This window comes from Trachurus japonicus, chromosome 7 (genome assembly GCF_045865225.1).
Source record: "Trachurus japonicus isolate A0001 chromosome 7, Traja_1.0".
In the NCBI taxonomy this organism is placed as follows: Eukaryota; Metazoa; Chordata; class Actinopteri; order Carangiformes; family Carangidae; genus Trachurus; species Trachurus japonicus.
The window spans coordinates 12,470,314-12,487,985 of record NC_140913.1 but is presented as its reverse complement, the minus strand read 5'-3'; the positions used below and the strand labels follow the sequence as shown (position 1 = coordinate 12,487,985).

General features: G+C 41.3%; 1 protein-coding gene across 2 annotated transcripts in view; it reads right to left on the bottom strand.

Annotated features, from left to right (window-relative positions):
- The window catches only part of mtor (mechanistic target of rapamycin kinase), an 84,015-nt gene that overhangs the window by 14,641 nt on the left and 51,702 nt on the right, over positions 1-17,672 (bottom strand). For both annotated transcript variants that reach the window (XM_085781259.1, XM_085781258.1), the window contains 8 exons: positions 17,134-17,273; positions 13,698-13,798; positions 13,052-13,167; positions 10,259-10,336; positions 9,518-9,625; positions 5,603-5,728; positions 4,199-4,330; positions 2,512-2,627 (listed from right to left, as the gene is read on the bottom strand). In XM_085781259.1, the coding sequence (XP_085637385.1) occupies positions 2,512-2,627; positions 4,199-4,330; positions 5,603-5,728; positions 9,518-9,625; positions 10,259-10,336; positions 13,052-13,167; positions 13,698-13,798; positions 17,134-17,273 (917 nt within the window). The remainder of the gene's footprint in view (positions 1-2,511; positions 2,628-4,198; positions 4,331-5,602; positions 5,729-9,517; positions 9,626-10,258; positions 10,337-13,051; positions 13,168-13,697; positions 13,799-17,133; positions 17,274-17,672) is intronic.

Here is a 17,672-nt window from a genome sequence, read left to right as displayed (position 1 = left end):
TTGTTTGCAGAGAGCCTCCAACAAATTGTCTTTCAGGATTATGTAATTTGTACTGAATGCTTTTCCATCTGAGAGCACACTTTGGGTTCTGTGTGTCTTAAGCCAAACTGTTTCCGTAAGCGGTTCACAGGTTGAGCCTTTGGGTAGAAGTGGGAGGAGGGGCAGCTCTGAGGACATTGGAACAACCCTGTTTAGTTAGACTTGCACAGCAGGATCACCGATCTTAAGTAAAGTAGCGGTGAATTTAGAGTGGGTTCTTTGGAGAGAGTGGAGGCGTCCATGTGATGGTGTGGAAGTGTGTGGCTGGCTGAGAAGACCAGGTGTGCTCCATACCACACAGCCAACCTGTATTCACGAAAGTGTGTCAGCACGTCTGGAGAGAACCCGTCCTGACTGACATTATACAGGTGTTTTCCCCAACATGCATTCTTCAGACGGCCAGAGTCACCCACCGTCTGGAAGGTGCACAAATGTAAAAACCCTTCTGCCTGCTGTCACGCTTGTGTGTTGTCATATTTGATTTATGAGATGGGGAGGGTGCACTTGACTGGTGTATGTTGTTGTGCACAAGCCCAGATGAGACGACTGTATGATTTACTGTGTGTAGGATTATACCTGTCTGCTCCCATTGCACACAATGCTCTGCATTCAAATTCAAAGTTAAGTAAAGCCGGTCATTCTCCCTCCTGCCCTGGCAAGCTGCTGACCTTCACTCTCAAAGGAGGGCGCTGTAGGTATTTCCCGCGAATGTGTTGGTGAGCTCACAACAGCTAGCAAACAACAATTCTAAGAAGTTGACATCACTTTTTGGAATGCAAAATGTATTTTCCTTTTAATTTCTTATTCCTTATTATGTGAATCATTTGAACAGACTTCATGCTGCAACTGTTCCCATAGTGAGGTGAGGCAATGATATGTGGAAAGGTGCTTGGTGAAGGACACCAGAACACCCGCAGAAGATCACAGCACCCACTGGAAAAGAGCAGGAAAAGAGGCCTGTGGTCGTGGTGACATGTTTGGATTGTGATGAAGTGCGTTCAGGTCTTCAGGCCTCTTCCTTTTTCTCAGAACTTGTGTCATGGTGATATTTCAATTTCTTGTTTTAATACATTTTTAAGTTCTGTTTTGGCTTTGTCATTGTCCCCTTACCTACTGAGCGTAGACTGATGAGTGGAAACATTGAATTGAAATGATTTTAGCATGAGGCTGCAACATAACAAAATGTGAAAAAACTAAAAGTCAAGGTGTCTAATACTCTGAAAGCCCTGTAAGTAGCTGTGTGGTACAAAATGCCAGGAGGGATTATTTTATTGAGAAGTCTGAGGTGAGAAACTCAGACAATCTGGCCAGCTCTGAAAAAGACCAGAGGAAGCCAATCGACTCGTGGAAGGTGCTGTGCCAGACTGGGTCCTGCTCATGGAAAAGAAGCAGAATGCACTGTACTTGACCCCGTGTGTTGACAACATAAGGGCACAAAATACATGAGGCTACTTTTTCCTCGCCTCAGCATGTTGCTTTGGGTTTTCTCCATTGTGCTTAAGAGGGTGTTAAAAGCCCAGGCACATAACAACACACTGGCTTCACATTTGGTGAATTTGACCAACTGTGGATTCACTTTAAGTCAGGAGCCTCGGCTTGTTAAAAATGATATGCGTGACTGTGTGCATTAAGGCAGTGATTCACAAACTCCTTCGCATCAGGGACCCGTGAAGCGACGCAAATTAAGCCATGGATCCCAGTCTGATAAGATATTTTGCTTTAGATTCTCAATTACAGGAAATCTTTAAAACTAATGACCACAACAGTCATCATTCATTGTGGTATTTATGGATGGAATTACAGTGAAAATAAATTATTCTCCTTTTTCCTGGGGCCCCCCAGGGTACCCCTCTAGTGCCCTATTTTGATAACCCACAACGATACTGATTAATTATCTTCACATCACTTGCTGATGGTTCATGCCTTGCCAAATGTCAAGACTTCCTGGGGTATACCAATGAAAAAAGCATTAAAGCATCGGTTTTATGGTCATTAGGCATTTGATGAAGTCAGAACATGTGTTTCACTGATGTGATGCTCATTTTCTAACAGTAAAAATGTACTTGAATGTCTATTTTCCAAGTTATTTCTTAGGTTTTAGTAAATATCTTCTGGAATTAAATCTGTATTTGGGGCCTTCACTCAATAAAAGTGAAATGGTCTGTGGGAGTATGTAGACATTTGATATTCACCATAATCCAACCGTTATGTGACGAACCACAGCAGGAGAAGCACAGGTGCTGGTAATAACAGTAACGATGGCTCCATTCTTTTTCATGACAGCACAACAGTGAGCCAGCGTGCACAGCATCCTGAATCTGAAGCAGCTACATGGAGCTCGGCCATCTTTCATTTTATGAATGATTTTTATATCCATGTCAAAATGTCTTCAGTGAAACAGGCTCATTAGATGCCGAGCTGCTGCTACTACAATACTACTACTACTACTGTGTTTCCAGTGACGGGACAGACCTGGCCATCAGCTTGTGGACCTCCTGCTTGTGCTGCTGGTCCTCGGCTGCGATGGCGTGCTGGGCCTGCTGCTGCATCCCCTGCACAAAGTGCTGCATGTGCTGAAAGGCATCGATCTGGAGAGACACGGAACAAATCATTGGTTTTAGAAATGCTTATCTTTTCTGACATATTTGGCAGGGTTTCTAAGGTCTGCCTCAGACATATCAGAAAAATTGTGGTGCGCTCATCAGCTGCCTTTGTCTTACTCCTTCAACAGAGTCGACTGTTTGGTCTAAAGCAGCGACGCCCTACAACATTGGACATTCTTTTCTGTTCATATCAGTGTTGTTGAACTTGCATGGGAAAATCCTGCAACTCCATCTGGCCAGGCCATTTCTGCTATTATCTTTAAGTGTTTTTGTTACTTGAGCTTATATCACCACTGTTTCATAGTCACATCTGATCTAAATAAAGTAAAGGCAATCTGTGCTACATGTAAAGCTAATATCACAGATCAGAGATATTAACCACAGCTGAAGAAATGAGGTGGATGTACTGTGAGATGTGAGCACAGCATAAGATCCAGATAGCACATTTTTCTGATGCAAACCGTTTTCTCCTTTTCATGATTAAGTTCACATGTTGAAATTACCTTGGAAATCAACTTCTTGTTTGAATTATCTGTTCATTTGAGTCAGATCCAGTTCATTAAACAACTACAAGTCATCTAACCTGAGGTAAATGTCCCATTAGTGTTTTGTTTTCACTCAGTAACACTCCAGTCATGACAAGTATGATGAGTAACAGACAGAGCTGACATTCCATGCTGCTCCAAAGCACCGGACACATGATCAGATCGGTCCTTGGGTATGTGTGTGTGTGTGTGTGTGTGTGTGTGTGTGTTTGTGTGTGTCTGCTTACATTCACACTTACCTAAGCCCCCTAATGAGACCTGCACTCTGGAGCCACAAACATTATTCAACACCTGGTAATAAATGTGGGTGTGTTTATGTGTCTTTTGGGGTGTATATACTGCATGGGAAAGTTGTGTGTGTGTGGTTGAACCGTCCTTTCTGAACAAATATATTTCTTGGTAACTTGTTAAGTGATCCTTACATAATCCACTGTTGCCATAGATACACAAGATGGATAAACAATCTAAATGTAACAGCTGAGTTGACTTTACTGACCAAGTCTGACTCAAGCCATACACAAGACTCTGCAGGCTTTTTCAGCATGAGTTGTATTTTAATTACCAAGAAACTGCAGCTGACCTGATGGGATTGATTAATTGAGCTTTATTAATCTGTCACTTGGGTGATGATATATCACATATCACCATAGTCAACCTGTTGAGCACTGAACAATTTCATTTCCTTTTTACAGATGTAGTTTGTTTATGTCTATGTTTCTTGGGCTGCAACGTTCATAAACTGTTTATGTCAGTAATGTTGCAGTAATAAAAGCTCACACTTTCTTTGATGTTCTGATTGTTGCCTCATGTTCCACTTAAAACATGCACATTGAAGTGATAACCATCAGACGGTTTTACAAGCTCACATTTTGCCCTTTGCTATTCAGCCTGAACGAATGCTCCCTGTGTAATGACTCGCAGAGAGCAAAAAACACAAACTTACAAAGTGTATAAATAATAAAGAGAATAAAAGTCTACATCTCAAACAATCAGCACTTTGTTTGCCCTCACCTTGCGGCTGCTCTTCCACATGTACTTCATGTAAGCGTAGGTGACATGTGGGTGGGCTGTGGGCAGCGGGTGATCAAGTTGTTTGGAGGGGTCAACACCCAGAAGGAGCACCAGGGTCTTGTGGGCCAGTGCCTGAAGGGATGAGGAGAGCAACAAAGGTGAAAGGTCAACCGAATGGTCAGAGGGTTTTACAGTTCAAGAGGAGTACAGAAGGTGAGGATGTCATATATCCCCAAGACAAGCAGCAGCAGCTTGATTGCACATTGACCTTTATATTTCTTAAGGAGAGAAAGATGCATGGATGGATGGACGGATGGAGAAAGAAAGAGAGGAGCAAAAAGCCTACTCCCATCACTAAACTCTTGGTCTTATTGGGGTCATTTTTTCCAGACCCTTGTAATCAAATTCCCTGCTGTTTCATGCTGGCCAATCACATCTCTCTTTTGCGTGACATCATTGTTGGTGAGTCTATCATCCTGTGTGCATGCTGTGTGTGATTAAAGGCAACAAGAATATATAGATAGAAAAATTGGCCAACTGTCTGACATCCTTTGCAATCAATTAGAAAAACAGTGAGGTAAAAAGAAAACGGATGGAAAACTGCAGTACTTTAATTGAGAAGATATGTGGATTCAGGTTTCTAAACAGTGTGATTGAGAGCGCCGTGTTACTTTCATCAGCGCCAACTTAAAACAGGTTGAAATTAAGTTTAATTTCATGGCTGGAATTCATGGTTGCACTTAAGTGCGTCAGAGCTCCACTTCCCTTTTCCCTTTGACGAGCCTTATTCAATCAACTCTGATTTATTCCTCCTGGATGTTATGGGATTACAATTAATTACAGTGATCAGAGTCAGACATGAGGATACTAAGAGGCTTTGGACAAATGTCACATTATACTGCATTGTAATCTGTTTAAACAGTTTGTTATATTGAAGTAGTAGATTAAAAGAGGCAGAAATTTCATTCAATTTCATTATCAAACACATGAAAGGAGACAATCAATGATATGTAAAAAAAAAAAAAAAAAAAAAAAAATGAAGATAATAAATCACAGGATTGTGAATCTTGTGAACTATAAGATAGATAAGAATACAAACAAAAAATGTACTATATGTGGATATCATGGAGTTGTAAACTCCTTCAGTTCTCATGGAAAAAAAACACCGAGGGAACACAAGAAAAGAAAGAGTATAAAAAGTTATCCTAGATAATACAATTAGACATTTTTGGTTGAGTGGTTGACAATGTATGCTTCTATGAAATTACTGTGCTCTGGTGACAGTGGCACATTCATTATGTTTAGCCCATTCAAGCTCAGTCAGTGTCGGAGGTGAATCAACATTTGACACTACAGCACATCACCCAGATTATTGCATCTTTGGCCTTGAAAGAAGGTACTGACCAGGCGTCCACTTTTGCCACAGAGGCTGGCGTACTTCAGCCAAGTCCTCATGTCCTCGTGGGGGCTGATGACCAGTGACCGGACCATCAGGATCCTCTGCCAGTCCTCCACAATACGCTGACAACCCTGAAGAGGGGATAGCACAAAAATAGCAAAGGATAGACAGGTTAAACAGCAAACTCTTTTGTTAGTCGCTTCAAAGAGAGGCGCCTACTCATTAAACTCAAGTGAAAGAACATACGTTAGAGAGGTCAAGTTGAAACCCTTGGGGCCAATATTACTACCAGTGTTCCCTGTCTTTAACGTGCCCACACGTGAGCACAGGTCCACGTGCCAGAAAAAAGAAGCAGACAGACATTTGATGCATCTGTAAAGAACATTAGCTGACGATCTCCATCAGATATTCTCTTAACCTGACCTCATGATCGTGATATAACACAGAGCCCCTGAGCACAAACACAACATTGGAGTAAAACAAAGTGCTGTAAGCTCTGTATGGTTTAAATATAAGACACAAGGGGGAGGAACAATGATGATTTTTTGAGAAAGGACAATGATGTGAGTTGATTGTAATCACACTGCTACATAGATGGATCTTATTATAATGAATGAAAACTAGTTCAGTCAGCATAAAACAATTAATAGCTTCAAAAATAATTCAACCCACCTTTGTGTCTGACATGGGGATTTAGGTGTTTTTTTTTACCCCCTGTAACATTTCCTTAGATGGCCAAAGTACACTGGGCCAAGCTGTTGAAAGCTGAGGCTGGAATTAAATACCACAATTCCTGAAGAGGCTTAACATGATGGGATAAGGGAACGAGTGCAGGTCGAATCTGGCAAAAGCCAAGTTGATAATCACAGTGACTAAGACAGTTTAGTCTGGGTTCAACAACATGAAATTACAGAAATCTTTGTACTGAGGGAGCCAAATCGTCCAGTTCATCCAGCTTGATTGAAAGGAACAACCATGTTTCACTGGGGGCATCGGGGTCGACAGGTGGTCTGAGACATGTACCATGCAAGAGCTTTGTCCTTGGATGTAATCCAGCAGGATCATTCTTCACTGTCTTCCCACTTTCCTTCTGCCCTCATTTGCTTTTGTCGTTCCGCAACCTTCTGGTCAAGGGTTTTAGAGCACCCTAATTTTTCCAGTTCTTATGAAATGATACTAGTCCAAGTCAAGTTAATAAACATAAATTGGCCAAATGTAAACAAAAAAGACGGGGGTGAAAAGTAGATAAATCAGGCCTTTTGCAAAGATCAACAAACTGATTTATTTACTGCTTTTCTGCATCAATGGAAAATGGAGGTAAATGAAGGTCCCAACTTTTGTTACTTTGATTTATGAAGTGTCTCTCATACAAAGCTTAGAATGTCTAAAATTTCTCCAGTTGTTCCAGCCTTTAATTTCAGCCCTGAAATATTAAAATGAAATGTCACTGAAAACTGGAAACATTTAAGCGCTGACTAGTAGATTATCCAAAATATTTCACAAAACATTTTGAATTTTTGAATGTCACCAGCATATTTACGCTCCGTTTTAAAATAAGGAGGAGGAACTGATGGTTGTATATAATATAACACACAAAACAAAAAGGAGTTTTAAATTAGCAGCAGGTTTGAACACATACACTGTAAATGTAAAGGCAAATATGACTGTTCTCTTGTCTCAGGGGCTGGAAAGTGGGTTAAACAATGTGCACCCCCTCACTGGACCCCACAAATGATGGGGTACAGACTAGTGTTTTCATACAGCATTTTTCGTACCTCCACTCCTTTGATGAGGGAGACTGTTTGAGGAACAAAGACAAAGAAAAGGACAGTGGCTCCCTGACAGATGTGTGAGGTCAGCCTCCAATAAATCACTAAAGAAAGGAACCTGTCAGGTGTTGCAGCCTCAGCTTCAGTGCAGCCATTATGGGCCCTGTGTGTTTGCTCACGAAGACCCTTCTTGATCCCAAATACCCCTCTAACCAAGCTCCATCTTTTATGAAGGGAAAGAGTCAAGACGATCAAGAGTATCTTCATTTTACTGCGCAGGGATCTGGCTGCGTGTGCATAATGCTTTCCATTCAACGCTCAAGCTAATTTTAGAGAAACCTTGAAAATGTCACAAGGAAATTGATTCGGCTCAAACTGCTTATTTTTGATGTGAACAACAGGTTCTGACCGGTACCATGTCTTTTGTAGCAAAACAATGTTGTCACAACATAATAGTTCACCAGCAAATGGTTCGACTTTTGTCTAAGTCTATCATCATTTTGTGACTGTGAATGAATGCCAGCTGATTTACTGAAAATGCATCATTCACATTACTCCTGTCTGTCAAGAAAAAAAAGAAAAAAGAAAATTGGTCTCCTTGTTTGGGTTTAAGAAAAACAAGTATCACTCCCACATTATTATTATTATGTTGTGCAGACAGAGACAAGTCTGTCTTTGTGTTGAATTATTTCCACCATTGACGGTAGGAGTATCATCTTTTCCACTCAGCTCTGTATTCGACTGTCTTTTATACAGAAACTCTGATTTAGAAAAAAGCTAATTGGAGCCCTTTGGGACAGCACATGTAGTCTTCAGATAAATAAACTCCTGCTGGGCTGTTGGTGAAAAAGGATGATGCTAGTTTTTGTCTTGTGCTCACTAGAGGTTTTTTCTCAAATGTCTGTAACATGTGAGCAGGAGATGAAGAATGCCATAAGAGATTTAGAGGAAGTAGCCTTATACCGTACGTGCTGTGTTAAATTCAGTTTAATACGGCATGTATAATGTGGAGTCAGAAAAGGTGCACACCAGATCAAAAGTTATTAGTTCATCTAAGCTACTTAAATTCCACCCTCGGCACATACAAGACTACTGGCTTTCAAATAATCACATTTTGATTCAGCTGTAAAATGTCCAACATGGAAAGGAGGAACTTGAACAGTATTATCTTAGATCACATGGCATTTGTCTCAAATTCCAAAGCTCTGGCAGGAGGCAAACCTTTCTCAACCACTTGTGGATATGTGGCTCTTCCACACGTCTTCCTGTCTCACTTAGCAGCATGTACAACGCTGTAATTCATTATTAATAATGATAATAATAGTAATTACAATCAGTCTAGGGAAACAGAAGGAGTTTGGATAGATTTACGTGCTGGGGTTACACAAAATATTCTTTCAAACTGGCAAAAGCAAGTCTGATCAAAAATGATGTTGGTGTTCGTCTGTGATTGGAAAGGTCAGTTCTCATGCATGTGGCAGCTCTCACTTATGGTGATCAACTGGAGATAATGACCAAAATGATCAAGACACAGGAACAAGTGACCAGTGTGGTTGAAATCTGATTTCACTTTTGCAACATGCAACACTGGTTTTCCATCAGGCCTCAATTTAAGGGAAAGGAATTTGCAATAACCAGTCTACACTGACCTCTTCTGCCTCTAGTGTTATCAATATATAGTATACACACAACCTGCTGCATGACTACAAACATAAACAGCCACAATCTAAACTAAATAAACTAAATATTCTCTGCTTTGTGTTGCAGCTCAAGTAATCAATTCTTGTCTTCGTGAATGTAATAACAATGCCAAATTTGTGACAGTGAAGGTTGGGTTTTGGCTGCAAGTGGAGCATATTTTGACATTTGCTCAAAGCAGATAAATAACACTTAACCTGCGCACGATATGATTCTGTTTTCCAACTCTCTATTAAATGATGTAACGCAAACAGAGTAAACAGACAGTACAAACCCAAAAGTTAGTGAAGCCACACGAGACATTAGCATATGGCTGACTCTGTGTACGGTGCATGGCTTGTAATGTTCCCCATTAGTAACAGTAGCCTATCCAACATCTGCTCGACATTGTATTTGCTGTTGCATGTGTGTGTGTGTGCGTGTGTGTTTCCATACATCATGCACTGTGCTTACCTGAAGTCTCTCCCACCATGTTTCCCTGATGATGTCCCTCCTCTCTGGCACCAGCTTGTACTGGATCACCTCCTCCAGCTCCGAGAGCATCTGGCAAGATACCATGGCCTAGGAAACAAACACACACACACTCATTGTTATCCACACATAGTATATTATTATATTATAGTTTAAACAGTCCAGATGACGCAGTAGCCCCCTCTTTGCAGTGTAAAAACATTGTTAAAGCTTAAGTTAATCAGAACAACGACTGGATGCATTCAACAACCAACTGGACCTTCTTTTGAGTTGTCTGTCAGAAAAGGTCGGACATCTCCATTTGATGGCTTTGACATTTGAAAACAACCTGCAAAGTCTAGATGCCTGCTAAGGTGTATGTGCTGTCAGACTTCATGTTGAACTGCTACATTATTTTCTAAACCAAAATCTACTATGATTCAATGGTTTTTCGCGATCAAGACATCTGTTTTCAGGACTCCACATCTGATTTGAAATGTTTCTTGGATAAATCCATGTAAATAGATAATAAAAGGGAGCACAGAGCAACAGAAAAACTGTAAATATTTATGATTTTGACTTTTAGAGAGAGTAGAGCAGAGACTTCAATTTTCATAAATCATCACTTTCATAAATTTTTTGTTGCTGTGGCATAATCCTTTTGCTCATGAACACTATGAAAAATGAGATGGTTGACTGAAGCCAGGGGTTGAATATTTTTGGCGGTGTCAAGGGAAAACTTACCCCGTAAGCTCGACTGTAGCTCTCCCCAGCCATGGCCGTCAGCTCAGCATCCAGGAGGTCCCTGGCTTTGTCAATACACTAAAAACGAAAAAAAAACAAAAGACAAACATATTTTCAAACAAAAAAAACACAAAAGAAAAAGATTTACAGATTACAGATCAGAATGAAATCTTCAGGTTTACAATCACATGTAAATATAACTTTACCAACCCAAACACTGAAGATTTGACCTCTACCCAACTGTTTTCTCACCGTGTTCATACAGCCACTCTTTTTACATTCTTAAATGCGCAGTTGTTCATTAGCCTCTGAATTCACTATAAATCCTCAAGATTGGCAACACTGGTTTAACCCATGACTTGACTTAGTTGGCTCCATAAACTCAAACTCATTAGTAAACCCAATAAACAGCAATGTCATCTCTTCAATAATTTAGGGACCGTGTGACCTTAGAATGCACTATGACAAAATGTCAAAGCAGTCCTTGCATCAGGGTGAGTCCAGGTTGAACAAAAACACTTTGTTCAAATGAACAAAGGCATCTTATTGCCTGCTGTTCACACCCTTTTGCTGCCAACAGTGACACATTAGTGCGACTAGGACTAGAATGCCTGCTTGTGTAGCAAAATGGTTTGATGCACTGCTGAGTGCCAAGTGTTTTACGAGCAGAGGTAAATGAACCGTCGAGAGCAACAGTGTGAAAGTTATGTAACGATGGTTGTGGATGTCAAAAGAATCTTTCAATTTTTTAAATTGGAGCGTGATAAAGAGAGATTCAAAATGGGGAATGTTAGTCACGGTTTCCTGCAATGACCATGATGCAAATTCTGACACGATCAAGTGTCAGAGCACAGTCAGGCATCGTACCTTCCAGTTCTTTTGGGTCTATTACTGCTGATTATCAACTCATTTGCTAAATTCCAGATCCCGGACTTTTCCTGCCAGAACTTTTCCAAATTCAATGATACACCAGCACGAGCTGAGGGGTGGAAAAACTGAAAGACCGGATCGAGTGCAGCAAAAAGGGGACAAACAAGGACACAAGTCCTGTGGCAGAGAGTCTGATCATCTCTCAGGTCTCTACAGCCAATGTTTTAGGGAGCTGTTATTAGTGGGAGGATAAAATGAGGGAGGATGACTGAGGAAGTTCTCTGGGGCCAGGACACACAGCTGTTTCAGACCCACTCCCACCAATTATTTTTTTCGTGGGGAGGCGAAGAAGGAATGGCGTGCCAAAACACCTCTTCAGGCATGCACAACAAGAGGAGGGGTTATGGGAGGGCGTTTAGGACAAGGTGACAATGAGGCTGCTTCTTTACTGCCTCCACTCAGTTATGGTCCTGTTTACTCCTGAATTACTGTGCTGGGGCCTCATTGGAAATGTGCAGTCCAGACGACTCCTGATAAATGCAGTGTCTGGCTTCTGGCAGCACAAACAAACCGTGACCCAATCTCCCATTCTCTTACATAAAGGTTACACTTATGTACTTACACTGGTGCTACGTCCAGTGGTATTACTTTATCATTACAGTGTGGTATGAGGGCCTCCATGTGAATGGTTCAGGCCACATCAACCACCAGAGGAAACTCAAAACAAAATCCAAACATGACTGAAGTCCGAGGGAGGGTTCTGGTTTGTGAAAGCCATGAGACACATATTACAAATCAGACACACTCTGGAGGACTGGATACATCATCAATCTTGGCACAGAAGCTTGCTTTACTAGAGGGGGGGGGATAGGGGGTGTATGGCCGCCGTGTCCACACATCATCGCTGCAATAGACCAAACACTGTGATTTATACAGCAAAGAAACCCGAGTCCTTTCACACATGCACACACGCCGAGGCTCCTGGAGCACATGTCTGGTTGTTGGGGGTACACGCGAAGGGAGGAACAGCCCTATGGAATCAAAAGGACTCAAGTTCGAGGATTACCAACCACATCCGGAAGACTACACTGAGCTCATGTTGACATTTAAGCTTTCACCCTCACACCATCTGCTTTTGATTCCTCTCCGTTCATTGTGAGTGGCCTCATTGTCAGCAAGAGTCAAAAGTCTGCTTTCCCTATTCAGCTGATGCAGAGTCCTATAGGCCACACCTGGACTCAATCTCCAAATTAGAGGGGGGGAAGGCAGCAGAGGGGGTCGAGGGGGCACAGAGAGCAAGTCTCCGGGGCTTTGTGGTGAAAAGGGGGACTTGGAGGATGAGTCCAGGGAAATTGGAGGAGCAGGTGTTTACTGGTGTCAGTGCTGGTCGTCATGTTTGTTAGACGTGCTGGCATCCAACTTGAAGAAATCCACTTCCAAAGAGCATGAGCTCATCTATGATCCCCCCAACCTTCATCAAATGAGGAAAACACCACCCTGACCTCCATCAGACCTTGTTGACAGGCACACAGGAGGGGAATGGACTCTTTATTTGTTTGAGGCTGAATGCTGTGATGATTTACAATTTGAAGTGTTATATAACGTTTCCACACCAAAGAGCTACCACACCGTTTAGAAAAAGAAAACTGGTACATTTTATTTGTTTTAATAAAAAAAACCCACGCTGGTGGGGGAATTCAATCCTGACTGGAATAGCCGTAAAGCCATTTTTATGTTTCTTTACAGTGTTAGTTTCCAACGATTTTAGCATTTCATACCTTGCTGTAAAGACTAATGAAAATTCCAGAAGCCGTGAGACGAGGCTAATTCCCATGTGACATGTCTTTATGAGATGTTTTTTGAAAAAATATAGACTTTTAACGTGCTCCATCGGGAGTAATTGTGAGTGATGATGTCACCCACCTGCTGAGCCAATGAGAAGAGGTCCTGATGCAGGGCTAACACTGCTCTGTAAAAAGCGCCGTCGTGCGTGTCTCGCGGGATCATACATGTGTACTCCTCCATGCTGTCCCAGTGTCCTGGAGAAGCAGAAATCAGGCAAAGACGCAAAACAGAACTTTGATTAATGATGTCTTACAAACTCACTTCTGAAGACTGAGAGTAGACTGACATTCAGCAGAAGCAGGGCAGAGTTTTGCTTCCCAATGACAACAACTAAAGACGGTCCGAGTCCTCAGATAGACGGGCCTGCTGGTTAGGTACCGTCTCACGGTTTACAACTGAGTTTGGAAAGTCTAAACCACAGACCACAAACCTCTGAGGTTGCCTCTGCAGTGTGGTCCATGCTTTTCTCCACCATTGCACGTTACGATATGTCAATGTTATGACTGGATACCATTCCCATCTGGTTATGAGAGTGAAACTTGGCGAGTGCTGTTACTGTTTTCATTGCCGTTCAGTTTGATTGCATTGTTGCACAGTCCCACAGAGGATGGTCTAAATGCTCTATGCACTGGCCTTTAACACAGTATACTCTCCGTTATTAGCATTTTTGCGTAACTGCGGCTTAACTGTCCATTCATATGTGATGTGAAGTGACAGAGTTTACCTAGACCCCAGGCGGCAGCAGCAGCCATACGAGCCATCTTGGCCTGGGTTTCCTCGCTCACCAGTGTCCACTCTTCACAGCACTGCTGGTGCAACTGGCCCCTGTAAAACATTAACCACAGACGTCTGACGGTAGAAAAAGCAAATCCAGATTTGTCCGGTAATCTGTTCAGAGTTAAGTTCCACAGCATGTTTACAGTAGTGACTTCACATATTCAAAAACAGATCAGAGCATCGGGTTTCCATGTTGATCAGGGAACAAGGTGCACAGAGGATTACTGAATATACTGTCTGCAGAGTAGCTGCATGAATTACTAGGAAACCACTTGATTATAGGGATGCTTTGAACATCCTTGAATTACACCCTGCGATTCAATCCCTGTGATTCCATCTGAAATTATCTGAATATCACACTGTGTCTTTGTGCTGTGGAGTGCTGACATTTTACAGCTGAATAAAAAGCACACATACAGTTGATGGAAAAATACTCTGTAAAACTTAACCAACCAAGACAATTGGAATGAAACTTTCAAGAATTTATGAAAAACAGTTACAAAGTGTTGTTTTTACTGCACTGTTTTTATAATTTGTCGAAAAGTGATGCAGATGTTCTGGTCTTTATCCTCAACACATACAAGTCCATACTGAAGTCCACGTTCTAATGATAATTATGTACATGCCAAGAAACTGATTTTTTTTTCCTGTGCCAAAGAACAACAGAAGAAATCATCCCTCAGAATAGCAGAGCACTTCTGGCCATGGATGAGAAAGAAAACTAACTGAAGATAAGACTCAATTCTAATGACATCTGCAATTATTTATTTTTTCATTTATTACTAAAGATGAACGTCTTAAATCAGGGTTCCATCCCACAACAGTCTGATAATATCAAGTGTTCCTGTAAAAAGATGGATGTTCCTGTTGGGGTCATGTGCATCTAACCTAGACTAATTCCTCATTTACAAAAATCAGTGCTCCATTGTCCAGGAGATCAAACTCACGGCATGTGTTTTACAGGCAGGATGCTGGAGTGAGCTTAGATGAGAGAGAAAGAGCGAGAGAGGGAGGGACAGACGGGGGAAAAAAAGAGAAAGAAGGGCACGTTTGGAAGTCAGTGAAGGCCTTCTCCAGCTGCCAGGCTATCAAATAACATTAAGGCAACAAGAACAAAAAGCTCCGGTACACCGGGCACATGGGAGTCTACAGCTGACAGACACAGAGGTCGGTGGAAGGAAGAAATTGAGTTATTTTATGACTCGGCAGAGAAATTTTCACGTGTCTGGTGTTGAAAAGCTGCTAAATTAAATCCTGTGTATCTAAAAGAGACATTCATTTAGCAACCAGTCACTCACACAGGTGTTTTCACCGACACCATGTGAGCGTCACTTGCATTGGTTTTTCCTCTGTATCTCTCAAAAAGGAAAAAATCAATGTGCAAATGAAAGAAGTGCAGATATTTGGATATGCCATGGCAGGAAAGGCACAGGTGAAGGGTCGGCCTATATGCTTTTTATGAAATGACAATAAACTAAACTAAACTTTAGCCAAACGCAGAACATCAGAAAGCTGGAACGAGCTCATGCAGATGGAATGCAGTCATTTTTAATGTTATCAGCTACACCTGTGCTTTTCCTGCGTTGACATGCCAACATATCTGCTGTGGAAAGACAGGTCTGTTGCTATTTTTATTAGGGTATGGATGTTGGTGACATCCCATGATTCCCACCACATATCCAACCAACTTCAAGCTGAACAGATGCCTGAAAATGTCTAACAGCTGTACAGGTGTGCAGGAAATTTAAACAAGCTTCACACTCCTGCTAAGAACACAAGCAGAGCTGGATATCCTGGTATTCTGCATTAAATTCTTATAAAAAAATCTTTTCCATGAACAAATACCTGCAGGTTCCCACAATTTTTAGCATCCATGTCCATGTGATGTACTTACTGAAGACTATTAAACAGAATAGACTGAAACAAAGGAGCCTTCTCAAAAGCACAACTTTGAAACTATGTATTTTCCATTTTGTACTTTCCATCCATTATATTATCGCTCTCTTACTCTGCAACCTAAGCTGCTGCTTACTGATGGCTAAAGAGTGAGTATGAGCTTCTGACCCTCAGAGTCAGTGACCTAGTCTATAGTTTAGTCTTTATATTATAAAGACACAGATACTAATAAATATTTTCTGTCAACTGTTTATCCTTATATTTTCTGATTTTATTATTTGACTTTTTTACTTAAGAAAATTCATCTTACCATCATTTATTCTCCTCTCTGGCCATTACTTGCAGTTTGTGGCAAAAATATTTTCAGAATTATAATCAACGCTAAGAGCAAAAATGGTTGCATTAAAGTATAAAACAGCTGGTAATCAGCAGCTTGATGAGTGAGTTTGAGCAGAACCAAAAGACCAAATCAGCAGGGACCAAAAAGCGGATGCAAAGAAATGAAATAAAACAGTATAATAATTATTATTGCATGAATGAATGATGATGGACAGTGTAGTCTAAAGACTCTTTCAACAATGTCCAACTCTTCTCTCAGGAGTCAGTTTGGCTGTATTTTAACAACCTTGAGGACCTGTCAAATACTTACTTACCAAGGAGCAATGTGTTCTCACATCCCACTCAACTGTTATATCATACCCAAATCTTACCCCTCCACAACACGCAACCATAAACACAAACCTCTCCTACTGGATCATTTTTTTCTTATAAAATGATTGAATCACTTTCTTGTGAAACTAGTCACATTGTATACAACAATGGCGCAAGCGCAGCAGGTTACATAAGCAAATTAACATCTGTTTAGCGTCATGGGTTCTGTGACGATCCCACATATTTGGATCCTTTGGTCGTCTTGTGACTTTCTTTTTCCCTAAAATTGCTCTTTGAAGGTGAGTGGTTGTTATGGAGTCGAGCCTCAGCAGTGGCGGCAGCGCCTCTTGCTGGCGTTGGATGCTTGCTCATGCGTTGCCTGTTAAATTGCATCGGTCAAGTCAGAAGAACTGTTTTCTCATTTTTTGCTCAGTCATCAAAGCTCTAATGTCAGGACTTATTATCAAGATGCTGCCTACGCACGATGAACAAATAAAAAGTGGGAGATTCGAGAGCTCACAGCAACGTCTACAACCTCGGACACTGTCTCTATTCATTAGAGCCAAGGTTTGAAACAGAGGAACCCAATGTGCTTTTTATTTCATCACTTCGGTGAATAACATTTAGATCTAGAAGCCCAGGGCTTACTGTGTTGGAGAAAATAAACTTATGCTAGATTAAATACAGCCAGCAGACATTACCAATCACGACTCAACCATCACTCTTTATATAAGAAACCATGTATCAATGAATGTGAGACCTGAAGGCAGAAACAGTCATTTGAATGAGTCGCTGGAGCCAGACTGGACTCACAGCAGATATGACTAATGACATACCATTCTCCCAGAGCCTCTAAACAGCGCATCCTGCCCAGGATCAGCTCTGGATCCTCTTTGTTCAAGTCGATCTTCTTGTCGTACGACACCAGGGCATCTTCCCACTCGTGCAGCTTCTCATACCAGGTGGCTTGGATTTCCTGTTGGGAAAAAAAAACAACAAAAAGAAAAAAAAATTAAGCTGGAACCATGTAACTATAAAAATCTGCAAAAATTAACCTGTCCATTTTCTCTTTCATCCCATGGCCAAAACATGTTTTTCTATCTTTACCATTTGACAATTTAATGACTTGTTTTTGGTGAAAGCAAGGAGATTTGGAACAACACTAAGACTTGCACAGCTAACTTCAATCATAATATTGCATGGTTTATTGGAGATTTACTCAATCAAATAACCTGACTGGTGCACCAAACAGGGAATCCTCTCATCCGCCCACAGTAAACTTTTCCAAAGAGTCACCTCATAAACAAGGTTCCTGGAAGTGCGCAGTGAAACTGTTTTTTACTAACTCTTTTCACTTTTACCATGTTTTTACAGA